The sequence below is a fragment of the Vanessa tameamea genome, chromosome 7 (assembly GCF_037043105.1).
Source record: "Vanessa tameamea isolate UH-Manoa-2023 chromosome 7, ilVanTame1 primary haplotype, whole genome shotgun sequence".
NCBI classification, from domain to species: Eukaryota; Metazoa; Arthropoda; class Insecta; order Lepidoptera; family Nymphalidae; genus Vanessa; species Vanessa tameamea.
In genome coordinates this window covers 3,343,977-3,362,552 of record NC_087315.1, presented here as the reverse complement: position 1 = coordinate 3,362,552, position 18,576 = coordinate 3,343,977, and the positions used below count along the sequence as shown (strand labels likewise).

Genomic DNA, 18,576 nt, shown 5'->3' with positions numbered 1-18,576 from the left:
CGTAATAGACAAGCAATAAGCGTTCTGATTAAAGTAAAATTAGTATATCTGACTTTTACCGACGTTTCCGAAGTCAGTTATTCAAATTATTTTAAAATAAGTTCGTATATCATTTTAATAAAAAGCAATTTTACTTTCCGATTTGTTCAAAAAGGGAAAAGGTATTGGAACAAACAGTTCTTTTTTTATGAGTACGTATCATGCGATAATCTTAATGCTGAATTGTAATAGAGCGCTTGTCAGATTACCTTTCAATCCACTTCGGTGGATGTACAAAAGATTTTCTTTTCAACTAAATGGATTTTTCTGTATAGAATTATTTACGTCGTCGGTATTGAATATAGTATGAGTATTTTTAATCATAGAAATGTTACATTAATTATAAATACATGGTTGTATTTAATTTTTTAAAGGCCAACAATTTTGTAATCTTTCTTACCAATTCTTACTACGTAAGTACTTTAGCTTTAGAATGATAATAAAACATTTTTCATATTCGATACACATTGATTTTCTAGAATAAGTAGATCAACAAGAAATCCTTAATGTACCAACAATTAAATAAAAATTAGAAGAATATAGTGTCTAAGTGCAGTTTATATCGGTAAAAGTGATATATCAACTAGATAACAGTTTATGAATAACTGTTGTGGAAAGTCTCAAGTCTAAAAACGTTATGAATAAAAAAGTACACGAAATCGATTAGGATTTCCCCAAATTCAGTGCACGTCGTAAATACATTTTATTTGTAGTATAACTTCCAAACTGCATATTTAGAATAGCTATATTTCGGTTTGAAGATCGAAAATCAAAATCAAAATATACTTTATTCAAGTAGGCTTTTACAAGCACTTTTGAATCGTCATTTAAAAAACTATTTAAAGTAAAGCTATTATTGATGGTGGTGGATGCTTTTATTATGATCGGCTGTGACCGCTTACTTTGCAACTTATATTACTTACGAGTATATATTAGAATTATTATTATTAAACCAGATGTCTTCAACTATGCTATGTTTAAAATAATAGATACGTCAGCATGATTTCCTTTTAGGAGCCAATAAAATAAAAATATAGTCAATAACAATTCCATGTAAATAAATATTTCTATAAAATCAATCCTTACAATAATAAGAAATTCGTCGAATACAATAAAAAATGCAAACAGAGTTTTTAACTCACCAAGCGTTTGATTGTCAATCTTAAAATGCCTCGAATCTTCTCTCCTCCACATCACATTGGGTGGGGGGACGCCTGAGGCGACACATCTCAAGGCCGCACTTTCCCCTTCCTTAACTAGCACTCCGCCGCTACTCGCTTCGTCGTCTATATCAGGGGGTACTGCAAAAAAATAATAACATTGATATTTTGCGGGTAGGTTAATAACATATCCATAACAATATTAGAAGAGTTTGGAGAGTTTGTTTGTTTGATTGAACACGTGTCAGAATCTACTAGGAAATATTTTTTTTATGGTAAATAATCTTCCAACATTCTCGTTTCGAAGGGGCTTTTTACCTTATTAAATATCCAGACATCATATTTGACAGACATGATCCTTTTTCGGAATTTGAAAACCGATCAGAAAAACGGGGGCACTATATATATTTGCATTTTTGAACTTTGACATATACTGAGCTTATATTTGGTAGAGATATCGCTTACGAGTCATACGTTACCAAGATACCAAAAATATTTTCTTCTAATAAGGTATCAAAAATAACATTTTCAATTATTTAAACTTTAATTAGCATGGACTTACGTTTAATTGAGATTTTATATTGTGTTGAATAGTAGTAGATCCTAATATTAATATTATTATTAATTAAAAGCATTACGTGTTCACAAGGAATCGTAGCGTAGGCTTCGGTTTTTAACCACGATAATGCTTATTTAAATAGAGTTTTGACAGATTCGCACCTGATATGGTCATGAATTAAAAATATGATATGAACTGGATGATATTTATATCGTATCAACTTAATGTGTACACGTATCGGTGGCTTGGGAGAAATCACAACATGCTATCGGTTTATTCTTTGATATTTCTAAAACACTTGACCTAGAAAACTCTTTTATATGAGCCGGTGGTTAATTTTGTTCCACGAGAATTTGCGATACTTTTATCTTTAAATATACTAAACGGTAATACACAGGCTTATCTTTATTCGTTTATGTATATATTTGACACAAATTCTTATTCGAGGCAATGATATGCCATTTTGGATCTTGTGATGTTTTACTTCTCCCAATTTCCCATATTGGATTAATTTTCACACATTCTTCATCGATTTATTATTCTTAGTCATTCGTTTGAACATACGACGTTTTCATAACTAGGTTTATATTTCCGATTTCCTTTTTCATAATGCCATCACGAAATAAGCAAATGCATTGGAATTAATATTTCAAAGATCGTATCGGGCATATTCTTCCGCCTGTAGACACTAGACAACCGCAGCACTGTCTGTATAGCGTCGAATTCTATTTGTTAATTTTTTTGGTATTTATTGTATTGATTTCGTCTTTTCATACAGGGCACAATGTCTATCGGAAGTAAGAGATCCTTCTTATTTCATTCCTACAGATTATTGCTTTAAATAAAATATTGTTTAATGGCGAGACAAAATATTTTCGAAAGTAAATTTGAATAAACTGTATTTTGATTATGGTTCCGTCAGATATTCACAGCGTTAAAATAATGTATGTACATAATCAACTAACAAAAACTATTAGTAATAAATATATCACTCTTAGCGGTCTTAAGTCTCATTTAATAATACTTATAGTTTATAGGAACCGTCATTTGACTTTTACGCTTTTCCGTTTAGATTAATTCAGAAAATAACTAAAACAACTACACGAATTCTACACCATATCGCATTTCTAGGTTATAAGGCAAATTATCTAAATAGATCATCATCTACATTTAAGATTGCTACAGAACATCTGGATTTCATAGTTGAAACAGCTTTGAATTTTATAAAACGCTCTAACGCCCAAAATGGGTAAATTAAAAAAAAACCCTTTGCCACTTTCACCAAATTTGATCTGAATCGGTTCAGTGGTGTAAGCGTAAATAGTTAAGAAGTTATTTTTGAATTTATAATATTAGTATAGATTGTAAGCATTTTTTAAGGACCTCTTGCAACTAATTTTTTATATCTCTTGTAAGAATTCAACAGCTTATAAATTTTTTAATTCGTTTTTAATTTAAACCAGTCATCGTATCAAACAGTGGATCAAAAATTGGATAAGTAGTAATTGAGTGTTATGCAGTAACACTTTTTTATGTAGAATTTTTAGGTTGATGGGCCACATCGCCCATTGACAATGGCGATGTAAGAAGTATAATATTCCATCTTTGTTACATTATCACTCTTCAATCCGGAACACAACCGGATTAATAATTATTACTCTACCCCAAACAGACTTACATAAAGCCCTAACACCAAGTGAACACTAATTATAAATTAAAAAATCAAATTTGAAGAGAGTTCTACAATTTGAACACTCACAGAGAACTGACGTTTTCTCAGTCAAGAAGCGTAAAAGACATTTGGTTCCTGATAAAGTAAGCTACGAGTAGTTGGAAAGAGTTTCCCTAAGTTTGTTTTAGACGTCCCATTTCCCCCATCCTTCGTAATATCTTCCGAGGGAATAGTTCTCAGAATGTTTATCATCGACATCATAAGTTGAGAATTGAAGTTGTAGGATTTGTTCTTTCTTCTAAATATTGATAAAATTTGTTCTTGAAGTGCTGTGCCGAGGTGACCCAGTAAACGTGTGCATCTTAAATGACTATTGCAGGTTAAAACTCAGACAAATACCAATTAATTTTCATGTACTTAATTTGTATTCATAATTCATCTCGTTGGTGGAAAAAAACATCGCGAGGAAACCTGCATGTGTCCAATTTCAATGAAATTCTGCCACACGTGTATCCATCATATCATTCATGCAGCGTAGTGGAAATAGGTCCAAATCTTCTCCGCAAATCAAGAGGAACTGAATTAATGTCCCACTGTTGGGCAGTAGGATATTTACAGGTTTTTCCTTTTTTTACTGTCCCTATCTGATCTTAAAGGATAAAAAGAAATGAAAAGAAACGAATTTCCCCGAAAATCCCTATAAGCTTGATTAATGTGCTTATCCCAGTTTCAGGCTACTATATCAAATTCTATTATTATCAGTTCAGTCTGGTTCTGTAATGAGATATAAACAAATTGACTGAGTTTCTCTTTATTTATAGTCTTATTCTGATATAATGATCTTCTTTTCTCAATGAGAAGAATCTACATCACTTTAAAGACTTAAGTCGATGAACATAACTTCCATTAAAACTATTACCAAACGTTACTCCCGTAAGGGACAAATTTCCAGAAATACCACTACGCAAATCTTTCAAACATAAATATAAGTCAAAGGGCTGATTTTGACTACCTAACTTTCGCCCTAATTTCCAATCATTTAGGTGATGAATTTTCAAAAAGCTTTGACTCATAAACCTAAGCCTAATATATAAATACCATACGAATTTTCCTCCTCCATTTAACCCGACCTGGAAACGAATTTAAAGAGAACTTTCTTAGTGCTCACCTTTCCATTAACAATTCTTGTGCAATTTTTCAGACCCTTAGATCCACTGGTTTAGATAGTGCGTCATAATATGTCGATAAACCTTTTTAAAATTATATTCGGTTTATACTATAATATTAAATAAATATATGAATGCTCACCAACAACTTGCAACAGATGAGTCTGACTCATCATCGGCTCCGTGTTCACTTGACACATGTATCTCCCGCCGTCTGTCGCGCTGACATCACGTAGCCCAAGCGTCCATGCTCCGTCTCCATGCTGGACGCTGATTCGATGATTTTTCGTGATCACGTGTCCCGCTATTGTGAGGATGGTTTGCGTGTCTACGCGTAGCCACGCAACCTATTGCGTGAATTATGATTATTTAGGTGTTTATAAAAAAATACTTTAATTCTGACAATTTCTTACAATATATATACATAATATATTATGTTCATTAAAATTATAATAACAATAAATTTTCATGTGAATCGTGTCAGAAGTCAGACATTAAATATGAAAAAAAAAATAGTTATCAATTTACATGTCAAATAATAGTATTCTAATAATTGAATTCCATAATTCTCTGTTTGGACTGCAGTAATACATTTATTTGAAATAGCCACTATTTAGACCTATTTTCTATTGCCAAAAAATATATTCGGGCCCTTACAGAACTATCAAGATACGATATCTTCTATCCTATTCCATATCTGCTTCCATTTCTTTCAAGATATATGCTGAGTCACCACTTTCTAGTCGGCATTATGATTTATTGTATATACTCGCTACCCGTCCCGGCTTTACACGGGTATAAAAAGGTTCTATATACAACTTTTATATTAAAGTACCAATATGGAAAGAAAAATTATTGTGCTTATTTAGCTCGGAAATTCGAAAGTCTCGATTTATATCTACTATAATATACATGTACCTTTTCAACCAGTCTGCTCAATAATGCAAACAGCATTAAAATCCGGCGTGTTACTTAAAAGATCTAAGCGTACCACCGGCTGGAAGTGATTGTGATTTCTACTATGTAGTGATAATATGAATATACTTTAAATAAACGATTACTACATATTATTCAATAAAGCAACATAACATGAAAAAAATATAATACGAGTATATCTCTCTTTCCTTTGTGTCCGTATCATTTTCAAGTGTTTTATATTTTAGCTTTTTATGAAAATAACGCTTAACGCGTTATGCGTTATTTTAGGAATAATAACAAGTATTTGTAAAAAAGCATACTCACAAAGCCTACAGAAATTAATATAAATTTGGTTTAAATTGTATTGTTTCTAAATTTACAACAATCGAACTACAAATAAATTTCATTAAATATTTATGTGTCCAAATTGTTTCCAATAAATCCAAATTCATATCGAATACGTAAGTAAAATAAAACTTGATACAAATATAAAAACTGTAATAAAAATACACTACGAAAACTAAAATAATATATCATAGCATTGTACCCGATATTTTGAGATTGATTTTTACTTGCGAAAAAACTTACTCTAAAATCTTGCAGTCGCTGTTTTTATAAACGGATTAATGACATAAACGAACAACAAACCGTAAACGTTGGTGGAAGGGACGTTTTCCTTATTCTGTGAAGAAGATTGATATGTAGCTTAATACGAGCTGAAGAGCTCTTTTGTATGAATAAACGTGTAACACCGCAGAATACCATTGTAAAATTTTAGTCATAGACAGTAATAATTTTAACATTTAAAGCATAAATGAATAGAAATAGCGTACGACTGTAAGTCAGCTTTCGACATATAATGAGTGAGAACTTACAGACTAGGACTAAAGTAGGGCTATTCTGTAACAAGAAACTCTAAAATCACGCAGAACACGATCGTAAAACGTCAGAACGTGATATGCAAAATTGATCATAATAAATATAAAATTTATTAGATACACGTATCAAAATGCCGTATCACCGTAAGTCGGTTATAAACATTTCACAAATGAGATACGAAGTGAATTGAATCGCTCTACTGTAGTGCGGTTCTGTAAGAATTCACTTCGATAATTATTATAGTCAATCTTGCATATGACATTTTAACATTTCACGATCGTGTTCTGCGGTGATCTTCGTGTCCTTTCTTACAGAATACCTATACAGATCCGGTGTGGATTGACGTCATGTATTACAATGTTGTCACATGCAAGTTTTCCTTACACATAATTTCCCTGTCTACATATTTAAATAGTATTTAATAAATTCAGTACTTTATTAGAACACATTATCTTCGACTAAGACCTTTGCAAACATCGATTTAATGAGCACAATGTATCAAATCTAATAACGTCCTAAATACTAGTTAAAATTACGATATTTAATACTGTTCAAAATTATTTTCGTTTTTCTAATATTTCTATTTATCAACCATAAAGTTATACTTTATTATCGCTATTATCATTATCTTACAACAGTCTACCTTTATATGACAAATGACACAAAACTGACTTTATATTATGACATAACTGCTGACGTTCAAAATGTCCCAATGGTGAGAACGCGTAAATTTTAACTGAAGATTCAGGGCAAGCCACTAAATTTTCATATGAGCTTAATTTATTATTAAAACCCATCTCTTGCTTAGCTATGAAAGAAAATATCGTGAACTATCGGTGTACTTATCCGCCGTCCAGTTCAACCCAGTAGGACATATTTTAATGGCTGCTACTTTGTCTACCGTATGTTGAAAGTTACCTTAAATGTTTGTAAATTATCAACTGTACAAGTAAGAGCCGCGTCTCTGCCCACCGCCACCGTCACATTTGATCCTGGGCCCACAAATCGTGGCAAATCTGCAACAAAAAAAAAATGTTTTATATCCTCATATAAGAAAGGGCAAACTGTCCTTAGTGGAAGATAACTTGCACACAACTTTAAAGATCAATAAAGAAGTCTTAAATAAAAAAAAAAAATAACATTGTAACTTATTATAAAATATTAGCTGTTAGCACGGCTTTACCCCTTTCATATTTATTTTGTGACGAAAATGCTTCAAGAACTTGTAGTAGCTCTTTATCCCCAATATTATTTCCTCAAAGCTTAAAAAAATGTAGCCAATGTCATTCCCTTTCATTGTTCAACCTTGCTTCCTGCCCATCTAAAACATTTTCACTTGGTGGTAGGGCTTTGCGCAAGCTCTGGGTAGATACCACTCACTTATCAGATATTCTACCGCCAAACAAAAGTACTCAGTTTGTTGTGTTCTGGTTTGAAGGGTAAGTGAACCAGTGAAACTACAGGCACAAGGGACATAACATCTTAGTTCCCAAGGTTGGTGGCACATTGGCGATGTAAGTAATGGTTAATATTTCTTACAGCGCCATTGTCTATGGGCGGTGGTGACCACTGACCATCACGTAGCTCATATGCTCGTCCACCAATCTATACCAAAAGAAAATTGTAATAAAAGTAACTCGAAAATAGGGTAATTGTTCTTAAGATAATTACACATATATAAACTGTTTTAGTTTGTGATATGCACATAAATCAATCCAATTCAAACGTTAATAAAAAATAACACGCTTCCAATTTACACGCATAAATTCTTTGCCGGTTTTTCCCGGTTCATGAATTCCAAATATCATGGATATGAATTGATGGTACAAAACAATGACGTCGAATTCGCATAAAACACGCGCTATGGAATTTAGATACAAATATTTACTTGACTAATACTAACGATAATTGAATAATTCGAACTTTACACAGGGCTTGAATAAACACGGTCGTACCTGGGTGTAAAATATTGGAAAACTTTGCTCTCCGCGACCGAACTCTGCTAAAAATTTTCATTTATAATTTATATCTAAAATTTTTAAAGTCATAATTCGTTCCAGTGGTTTCTGCGTCACTGAAAGGCACCGTAAATTGCTCAATGGTAAAGTTAAAAAGGGCGATACAAAAGTTTTATATTTATACGATTCGTGAGTATCTATTCATCGAAAAACCGTACAATTATCTTATGTGTTTAGAAATAGATGTTGGGGTATATATTTTTGAGGCTAATAAGGTTCAACACCGTTTGATCGATTACCATGAATGTTAACAAATATACTGCGTATTTTATCATTGCAAAAATTCATCTATATATTTCAAGCAAACGCAACGAAAATTTGTATTTTAATATTTTTTATTAGAATTTATACTTATATTACATGAGCTTGTTTGTTTGAAGGGGGTAATCTGTGGATTTAACGATCTAATTACAATTTTTATTTTACTGGTAGCAAGTTAAATTGGTCTTAATTATATTTATATCATATCGTTTTCGTAATTAATAAACTTACGTGAGTTTCTAGTTATATATTCAATACATATACAAGTTTAATCAGGTACCTTCGCTATTAAATCATTTTGTTATCTCCTTCTATTCATATGATATGACTTTTTTATGGATCTAAAACTAAGGCTGTATAATTACACGGTAATTTAACATGTTGTAATATAAACAAACTTGTAAAATGCAACGAGACGAGCCGTATTCTATCCGATTGTTGGTTTACTTGATAGTAGCACTTTGTGCAAGTCCGTCTGGATAGGTATCACCTCACATAATCTACCTCCAAATAGCAATACTTAGTATTGTTGTGTCCTGATTTAAAGTGTTAGTGAACCAGTGTCATTCCTGACACAAGGGATATAACATCTTAGTTCCACAATATTAATTTAAACAGAATATACATTGATATAATAAACCATGTACTCAGAAGGAAAAAAAAATAAACGAATTGAGAGCTTGACTATTATATACTTTTCACTATTGTATACTTTTAAATCCTTAGAGGTAAAATTTGTTCAAGCATTAATGCATGGTCCTGGCTATTTCAGGTAAAATGTTAGAAAACCCTAATCAGCGAGATTTTGAATGTTAAATGGAAAAAAAAATAGCAGTTGAAATGTCGGTTAAGGTAAAATTACACGGTCTCTCACTTACCTACGCAAATTGACCTCAGGAACCCTTACAATGATATACCATTTTTCAAATGTACCCAAAACTCCCAAGAGGAAACCAACCATATTTTCAAGAAACGGACACTTCGCGAGGAGCACGAAACGACAATCGCTCCCCAGACGGATAACGCGAGAAAACATGACCGGACATGTTTTCATTTTCACTCTTATATCTTACGGTATAAGGTTCAATTTAAGGGATACATTTATCGTGGAATCGAAATCATTTTTCAAATTCAGTGGTTTTTACTAACCCTCAGTAACTTGTATTTGAAATTATGATTCCGATTCAAAAACATTTTTAAATTAACATCGTTTACGTTCATATTAATTCGGTTTTTTATACGTAATAACCAGAAACATAGAGAAGAGAGAAAAAAATATCGTAAATACTAATATTGTGGGTGGTAGGATTAATTTGTTTCTTTCTTTTTTCAAGATTTTTGATATCGATATTTCATATTATTTTAATTTATAGTTTCAGACCGGACAAAGGTTATACGACATGTTAAAATGCTTCTTTTTTATTTACAAGTAGCTTAATATTCCACTAACATTACGTAGGCGAAGAGAAAAATATAAATCTAATAATAATAATGATAAAAGTTTAAGTAAACGCTGCCAAAATTATATGAGAGTTTTATAAAATAATGACAGTGTATATCTATCTGTAATAGATAAAAAAAGTTAAGATTAACACTAGAAGGGCTTCATACTATACCTTCAAAGACCGCAGCAGTCAATTTGACGGTACTAGAGATTCATTCAGATTACTGCTGAAATTATTGCGTATATTCCATTAAAACAAAATAACGAATAGGTACTAAAGTTTACTTTGACTGTCATTTAAGATGTATCTTTTTTAAAACTTAGCTTAATCTGCTTGAATTTATAAAACTCTACTTACAGCTAACTAATCGTCACCCCCCATTTTACGCCATCGAGGGATGAATTAAAAAAGTAGCCTATGTCCTTTGGAGCATTTAACTATTTCCACACCAAATCATATAAATCGGTTCAGCGACTTGAGCGTGGAGAACACGTTTATAATATTACAAATTCATTTTAATAATCAAAATATATAAAACTCTTCCGTTACTGAGTGATTGAGTGACTGAGTGACTGACAGACAACGCACAGCCTAAACCACTGGACCTAGAAACTTGAAATTTGGCACACGTATACATTGAGTATCCTAGAGATGCACTAAGAAGGGATTTTTCAAAATTCCCACGGGATAGGGATTAAATGGGATTTATATTTTCGAACCAAAGTAGCTCTATCTCCGTAACTATAATTAATAGAGGTTTCAAATTTACCGTGCAAGTAGGTTAAAACAACAACTAAAAACTGTATAATTAGTACCTTTACAATTTACAATTCGGACCGATAGTTTAAGTATCGATATTTAAACAATAGCGTCGAAAACACGTGAGGCATGTTGTCTGTGGCGATGCATTAACGCCTTTCGGCGAATAGATCGGCGAGCGAATATTTATACAAGTCATTGTTTGAAAAAAAATCTTTAATTCTCTCACACGAAATCGGAACGGGTCTGTAGATAGATATAATTACATATACATGTATGTATGTACATAATTATAGGATCAATGTATTTGTAATTTTAAGAAGTTTTTTTAGACCAAAATATATATATTCTTATAACATTGGTAAACCGACGGGCAAATGGGCTACCTGAAGGTAAAAGGTCAGCACTGCCCGTATACACTGATGCCATAAGGAATTTTAACCTTTTCTTACATGCTCCACAAACTATGGAAACTAATATTGTATGTTCCTCGTGCCTGGTTACACTGATTCACACACTCTTAAAACCGGAAAAAACAATACTAACAATAATTATTGATACAAGGCGGAAGGATATTTGATGAGAGGGATTAATATAAAAATAAGTAATACATTTAAAATTTGCTCAAATAAACACCAATTAATATGTTGTCATTAATACTTGAAATGAGATTGGTGTAGTTATACACTATGAATATTTTGTAAGATATTCCTTATTGCGATAAGGTTCTAACTTTTGTCTATAAAATTCAATCCAAACTTTGGAAAAATTTATAACATAAATCCGAGCATCGAACATTGTTTCGCCGTAGCTTTATCCTTAAATCCGACCCCAGATAAGTTAAGTTCAATAACGAAACAATTTAAACTAAAGTCAGAAAAATCGAAATAAAAATCCATCCATACTAATACTGTATCATTGAGTTTCACATCTGTATCGAACCTCCGTGGTCAAGTGGCTATTTAATCAGGCTGCCACAGGTCCGAGGTTCATTTTCTGAGTCAAACCAATTAAAATTTCTCATTTGCAGCTCGGTGTTTGGAAATTTGCAGTGTTAAATCACGTGCTCTGGAAATTACGAGGGTCAAAGTCTCGTGGCCGAACTCTGTCCGCTCGAAGTCTTTTTGTTTGTATCAGATTTACCGTCCCAGCAGATTACGCCTAGAGCAAGAGAAGATAAAATAAACAGTGTACGTATGGCTTCGCCTATACCTGTATGCTATTTATCAGTTGGTAGTCGCCTTTGAAATTTGCCGCTTGAATTTGAAATTGAGGAACTGTTTTCACATGACTAGTTGAAATCAAAACTGTTACTTTAATCTCTGGACGTTCTGGTTATTGTTTAGCTTTTGAGCATTCAATATCTTTGGTAAGGCTTTGTGCATCCTTCAGTCATTCATTAGACATTCTGCGTTCATACACGAATGGACATTGTGGTGTAATTACAGACGCAAGGGACGCTGACGTCTTAAAGCCAATGGTTAGCATGGTACTGAGAGCGTGGTTTGCGGGTTGTTTGCCGAGTGACTAGAGGTCCTGAATTCAAATCCCAGGTCGAGCCGATAAAAGGTTATCCTTTTCGTAAAATTCTCAGTAACAGTCTGGAGTCTGGAAGGCGGCAGTTTGTACACTCCCATGCCTCGTGTAGCACGTAAAACCGTTGGTCCTGCACCTGAATTCTTTCCGGTCGTTTCGGATTTGACGTCCCATCGGATAATGAGAGTGAAGGTATAGAGAGTTAACCTGTATTTGCGCACACACTTAGTGCAATATATTATTTCTTATGTAGTTTGCTGGTGTCACTTGCGATTGATCACTGTGGCTAAATCGGTCAGGGCGACATCATCATCATCATCAGTGTCTAATACTTCAGAACAGAGCCACAAGCCCTTATAGAACAAAGGCGAATACCGCCTATATAATAACCATAATCACTATCTGATTTCTCGTAAATCTTCTTAAAATACATTAAAGTATTAAGGATTAAATATAAAGTATGAACAGATCATTATGTGTCGATCAGTTTTAATTATGAACATAACAATAATCCCATATAGTGAGAACTATATAATAATAGTTTAAAGTAATGTTGTGTGTCTATATTTCCGGTTATTTCTTCTAAACAACTAAATATAAAGAGAGATAAGCGAGCGGGGTCTTTATGTTTATAATTTATATATATTTAGTATAAAATAAGTTTATTATGGAATTATGAAGGCGTTTAATCCATAATACAGTTTCCGCACGCATAAACTAAACCTTAAAAGATCTCACAAAAGCCAGCAAAGGAGAGCATGTGTCATGTGTATGGTACTCTCATCTATTTGTATATTTGTATTATTCAGATAAATATGTTAGCTATTTTTAACACTAATTAATACGTAAGAAGATATACCGTTTCCAAATTATATGGAAAAAAGGTGTATCGGATTTACTGAACAATAAAATGTTAACCTAGACAGTTAAAAATTATCCATATTTAAAACCATAAACCATTTGAGATTTTGATCTATGTTTCACGAGGAAATAATGATTTTCTGAATAGTAATTATTTTATTAAGAATAATGTTTAATATTTCTCATTTATGATATATATACTTTATAAAAAGCAATATATAAATAAACGTTTCAAAATAAATATACCAACTTAATATTCTCTTCTTACTTTCTCATTTTCTTTGGGAATACATATCTTATTATGTAATTTTATTGTATTTATTTTCATTATTAATACGTATATTATGATTACTTCATTGTTATGACGTATGGATAAAAACATCACTCGTCGCTCCACTTCACAAAAATCGTAAACGTAATCGACTTTTTGCTGTAACATATTGTTTCTCTGTTTTTTTAAACCTATGATTGAATATTCTTACAAATTTTAACAGTGATCAAAAAGCCTGAATGAAAAAGGGCACATATAAACAGAAAACAAGAAATAAAAATACAACATCTATATAATCTACCATCAATAACAAGAGACATATTGAATTGTCACGCATCTGAACGCGTACGTTCACTAATTAGTTGTGAATCGTCAGTCAGATAAACGATATAATAATTTTTCGGCCGCTTGAGTGCAATACGTTACCTCTTTACGTCAGGGCAAATGAACGATTATTCCCTGGAGATATACAATGGAAGAATTTAAATAAAGTTGTATGTATATCCACCGATTATGGACTTATTATAAAAACGATCGGCTTAACACAATTAGCGGTTTGCATAATGATATATTCTTATCATACTGATTAACCAGATTTCATAATTTGAAATCTGGTTCAACTAATTAGTCGATGCAGTGCAGTTGTTAACGCCCGAGGTGATTGGTGGGACAAAAATGATGATTAAAACAAAGAGAAATGTAGTGCACTGTAATTATAAAAACATGGTCCATTCATAGAGTTATCGATTCTTAGGTATATCTATACAAATCAAATTCATTTATTAAATATCGAAGCATTACATTTAAACGTCAATAGCGGGCCGCCTAGTGATGTAAAAAGTCGCAGGATGATCCTGACCCATTGGGTTATTGTCGTACCCGCTCCTAACACAATGATAAGCTTAAAAGGTGAATAGGAATATTAGTAATTCCTAATTTAATTTGGGGCATTGCTAGTATTCTTTTTTTAAAAAAATTACACTTACTTATTGATTGTGATTATTAAATTTCATATTTATATTTATTTTTCATTATTCGTTAGAGCTCAATATTGTAAATTTAATTGGTCAGATAGATAAAGCATTACAAAAGATTATATAATTTGAACAAAAATTTTACCCGTTTCTAATTTAAAATGGGCCAAACGGAAAATATACTCCCGAACAAAAATAATAATATTCCAAATAATGATAGTTCTGAGTTAAAAACAAAAAAAAACTTAAATATAAATTTAATTCGTTTTATAAATAATAAAAAAAGAATTGACAATGGATATTTTTAAAAATGGAACATTTGACGGAATAAAATTTGCAAACTGTAATATGTGCGGGTATGTGTGTATGAATGCTTAGATTAATTTAAAATAACCTGAATTAATAAATAAAACTCGAACATTAAGTATTGCAACAAATCTACGACTATTCTGCGCAGTGGCTGAAACTTGTGCTAATAGTGAGAAAAAAATCTCAGCAAGACGATTATCTCGCAATAATATCGATTTAGCTTCAATTAGTGAAACCTGCGTTTGTTTGAAGACATGCATGCAAGCATATATTTTTAATTTTATTTGTTTAATTTGCTACAATATGTGGTCATTTAAGGGAAGATTCTAGTTCCTGAAACATAGTCATCTAGTTCAGGAGCTGGCTAAATTATACTGTAAATAATTGTGTTTTTTCTTAATAAAGTTTTTATTAACTTAACTTGGTTTACATACGTAACATATCAAGGTACATTCATACAACTACAAACATTTTTCCAAAAAAAAACTGAATCCAAGAGATACGCACGTACAAAATACGTAAATCAAATGAAATACTATTAAACAATTGCAATATAAAAGTTATTATTTAGAATTACATCGCGCACAATTTGACACCGTTCGATAGTTTGATAATAACATTACAAACGGTAAATTTAATTTGAAACCGTTCCATTCATCATGTATGACAAATGGATTAACATTTATCAATGTATTTTGTAAAATTTAATAAAACTATTAATATAGTTTTCAATTTAAATTATCACCGGCTTAATATATTTAAATACAATTACTTTGATTCATTTATAATATCACGTCATATTAGTAACGTATGTGATGTGTGATTAGCTGTTCCGTACGGTGGGCCATAGCGTTATGTTAGATAGCCAATAACCTGGCTCGAGAATTAGCTATCAAATGCTGGAAACCTTACTGAAAATCCAATTGGTAATTAAAAGTTATACGCGTCCAATTATCAAACATTTATTTAAATACACACATTTATCTAATAACACTATCAAATGGGCCACCTAATGGTGGTGGTGAAGTGGTCATCATTAACCATTCTTTAAATCACCAACAAACCTTGGGCGCTAAGATATTATGTCCCTTGTTTCTAAAATTACACTGCCCCACTGAGCCTCCAAATCAGAACGTAACAATACTAAGTATTTGGTCGTAGAATATATTATGATGAGGATGTGTTACCTACCAGGTGGATTTTCACAAAGCCCTGTCACCAGGTAGAACAGTGTCCAAATATGTGCGCAAATACGGTAAAATAAAGTGCATTGTCTATTCGATTATTGTTTCGTCGTCCAAATTAAATGAATTTCCAAAGTATGAAAGTCTACAAAGTATTAAACATAACAATAAAACAAGTCACTTTAGTAACATGCATAATAATTTATTTGCTACAAATATCATTTCATATTTCGGTGTTTTCAAATAAATAACGAATTTGTTAGTCCGAATTTAACCTTTGTCGAAATACTTGATTGTTTTTGCACAACTGGATTAATGAGGAATTTCCTGATTGAGACGCCAATTAGTGAAATATAATTCAATACTATTTCTCGAATATTACAAAAACAATTGATACACATTTATATATTTGTCAGAGAGCTAAAAGTAATTAGATATGTAATATGTGAACTCTAAACGTAAACGTTATATATAAATTTAAAAATGGAACAAATTATTCGGAATAATATGTCATTGTTTTATTTTTCTGTACTTATTCATTTTGTTTATCGAAATTGTCTAACGATATGTATAAAACGAAGTCGTTATTTTGGAATACATGACAGTGTATCCAAAACAATTGTAAATAAATTTTAAAATTGCATGATTTAGGAGAATTTTCATCACAAACTGAATGCTTTGCTGGTTCAGCCAGTTATAACGATGTCACAGGAAAACTAAGTTATAATTTTAAGGTTATCCATCTGTGATAAAACCACAGAGACGAGTAGAGCAGAGATGGTCCCGTGATTAGAAACCTTAACCGGAGCTCATGGGTTTAAGCCTAAGCCAATTTGCATATTCTTATATATGTTTATAATTCATTTCGTGCTTCGCAGTTAAGGAAGACATCGTGAGAAAACCTACACGTGTTGGATAAAAAATTGACAAATCACCAACTTGATGTGACTAATAATGATAACAATCTTCAAATTTTCTTCAATATTTTACTGTCTTGTTCTTTATTTTACTTCGATAATTAATTAACAGTATGTAAAATTTTCAACTTCTGGCTTAAAGCCTCCTCTCCTCTTCTCTTTGTTACGTCCGTGTTAAATCTATAATACCACAGATATAGATAATAAATTAAAATATTAACTAAGATAAGTTTGACAAAATTAAACTAGATAAAATTGTTACTATTAACTAATAACTGCCTTGATGTTCTAGTGGCTAGACATAAGGGTACAGATCGCGAGGTTCCGGGCTCAAAAACTAGATCAGACCGATAAATTCATTGGGTTTTGGAGTCTGGAAATTAGAAGTGTGAACACTCCCGTATCCCAGAAAACACGTTAATCCGTTGGTTCTGCACTTGAATCCTTTCGAGTCGTCTGATCCGTCTTGATGGTAGGCTTAGTGCTAGCCCGTACCTATGTACCACCTACTCATCAGACATTTGACCGCCAACCGTGACCGAAGGACGACATATGAGCATCAGCACCAACGTGTATTCAAAATTAAAATAATAACAGTAAACAGTGCCGAGGGTCAAGTGCGGTCGTACATGGAAACATTATACATACTTAAAAACACGCTGCCTTTGTTAAATACATGGAACCTACATTTTTATTGTCTTTACATATTTTGTTCTATGTAATAATTAGGTACAAAACATCATTTGGAATGTGACCACGCATCACGCTCGAGTCAACGCTGAAATAAATTCTCGTTAATATTTTATAAACAGAGTTGAGTTAGTAAAATTTTACACGGCTTATGTCGGCTATATTTTACCTGTCCAAATATATTGTGTGATATTTATGTTTGCAGGAATTTTTTTGTTGCTTGACATTTTTTTACAGTATATTAACTAATTATTTTTTAGATCATTCACAAAAAAGAATTCGTAGGAAGTAGAAGGCTAACCCAACTTATCTTAAATAGTCACTCCGACGCATGGGCACTGGCATTACAAGGAACATTTATTTGGTGATAGGGCTTTGGCAAAACCGCCTGGGTAGGAAACACCTATTCAATATATATTCTACAGCTAAGCCTCAATACTCTGTATTTTCTATTCCGATTATGAAGTTGAGTGATCCAGTGTAACTACAAGTACATGGGACGTAATATTTTAGTTCCCAAGGTTGGTGGTGCAATGGAATGGTTAAAATTCCAATGCCACCAATTCCGGTGCCAATGTATGGCGCCTATGGACGTTGGTACCAATGATATATGTTGATACATGTTTGGTTACAAAAACAAGTCTCTTTAGTTCAAAATATTACTTACAACAATTACTTTTGGTGTAATTAAAATATTAGAAACCTAGAGTTAGAGTCGTATCCCCCGAAATTGGTAAAATAATATTCAATGTTGAAAATAAATTAAAAGTCATCGCTCTATTTGTATTATAATATAATTTATGAATTAATGAAGAATATTTTACGAACGAAATTTACTATTTTATACCGAATATTCTATAGTATCCAACCAGACATGGCACATAGCTTTACTGTTAGTAAGAAATTTAAGGAAGGGTTTAAATATACCTGCTGAAATTTTGCCATTGTCCATAAAATA

The 18,576-nt window shown here is 32.0% G+C and overlaps 1 protein-coding gene across 1 annotated transcript in view; it reads right to left on the bottom strand.

Moving 5' to 3' along the window:
- Window positions 1-18,576, bottom strand: part of LOC113400737 (lachesin-like) — a 58,599-nt gene that overhangs the window by 11,739 nt on the left and 28,284 nt on the right. Inside the window, exons 2-4 of the mRNA XM_026640384.2 lie at window positions 7,312-7,409; window positions 4,739-4,943; window positions 1,182-1,340 (exon numbers count right to left, since the gene is read on the bottom strand). Coding sequence (XP_026496169.1) covers window positions 1,182-1,340; window positions 4,739-4,943; window positions 7,312-7,409 — 462 coding nt within the window. The remainder of the gene's footprint in view (window positions 1-1,181; window positions 1,341-4,738; window positions 4,944-7,311; window positions 7,410-18,576) is intronic.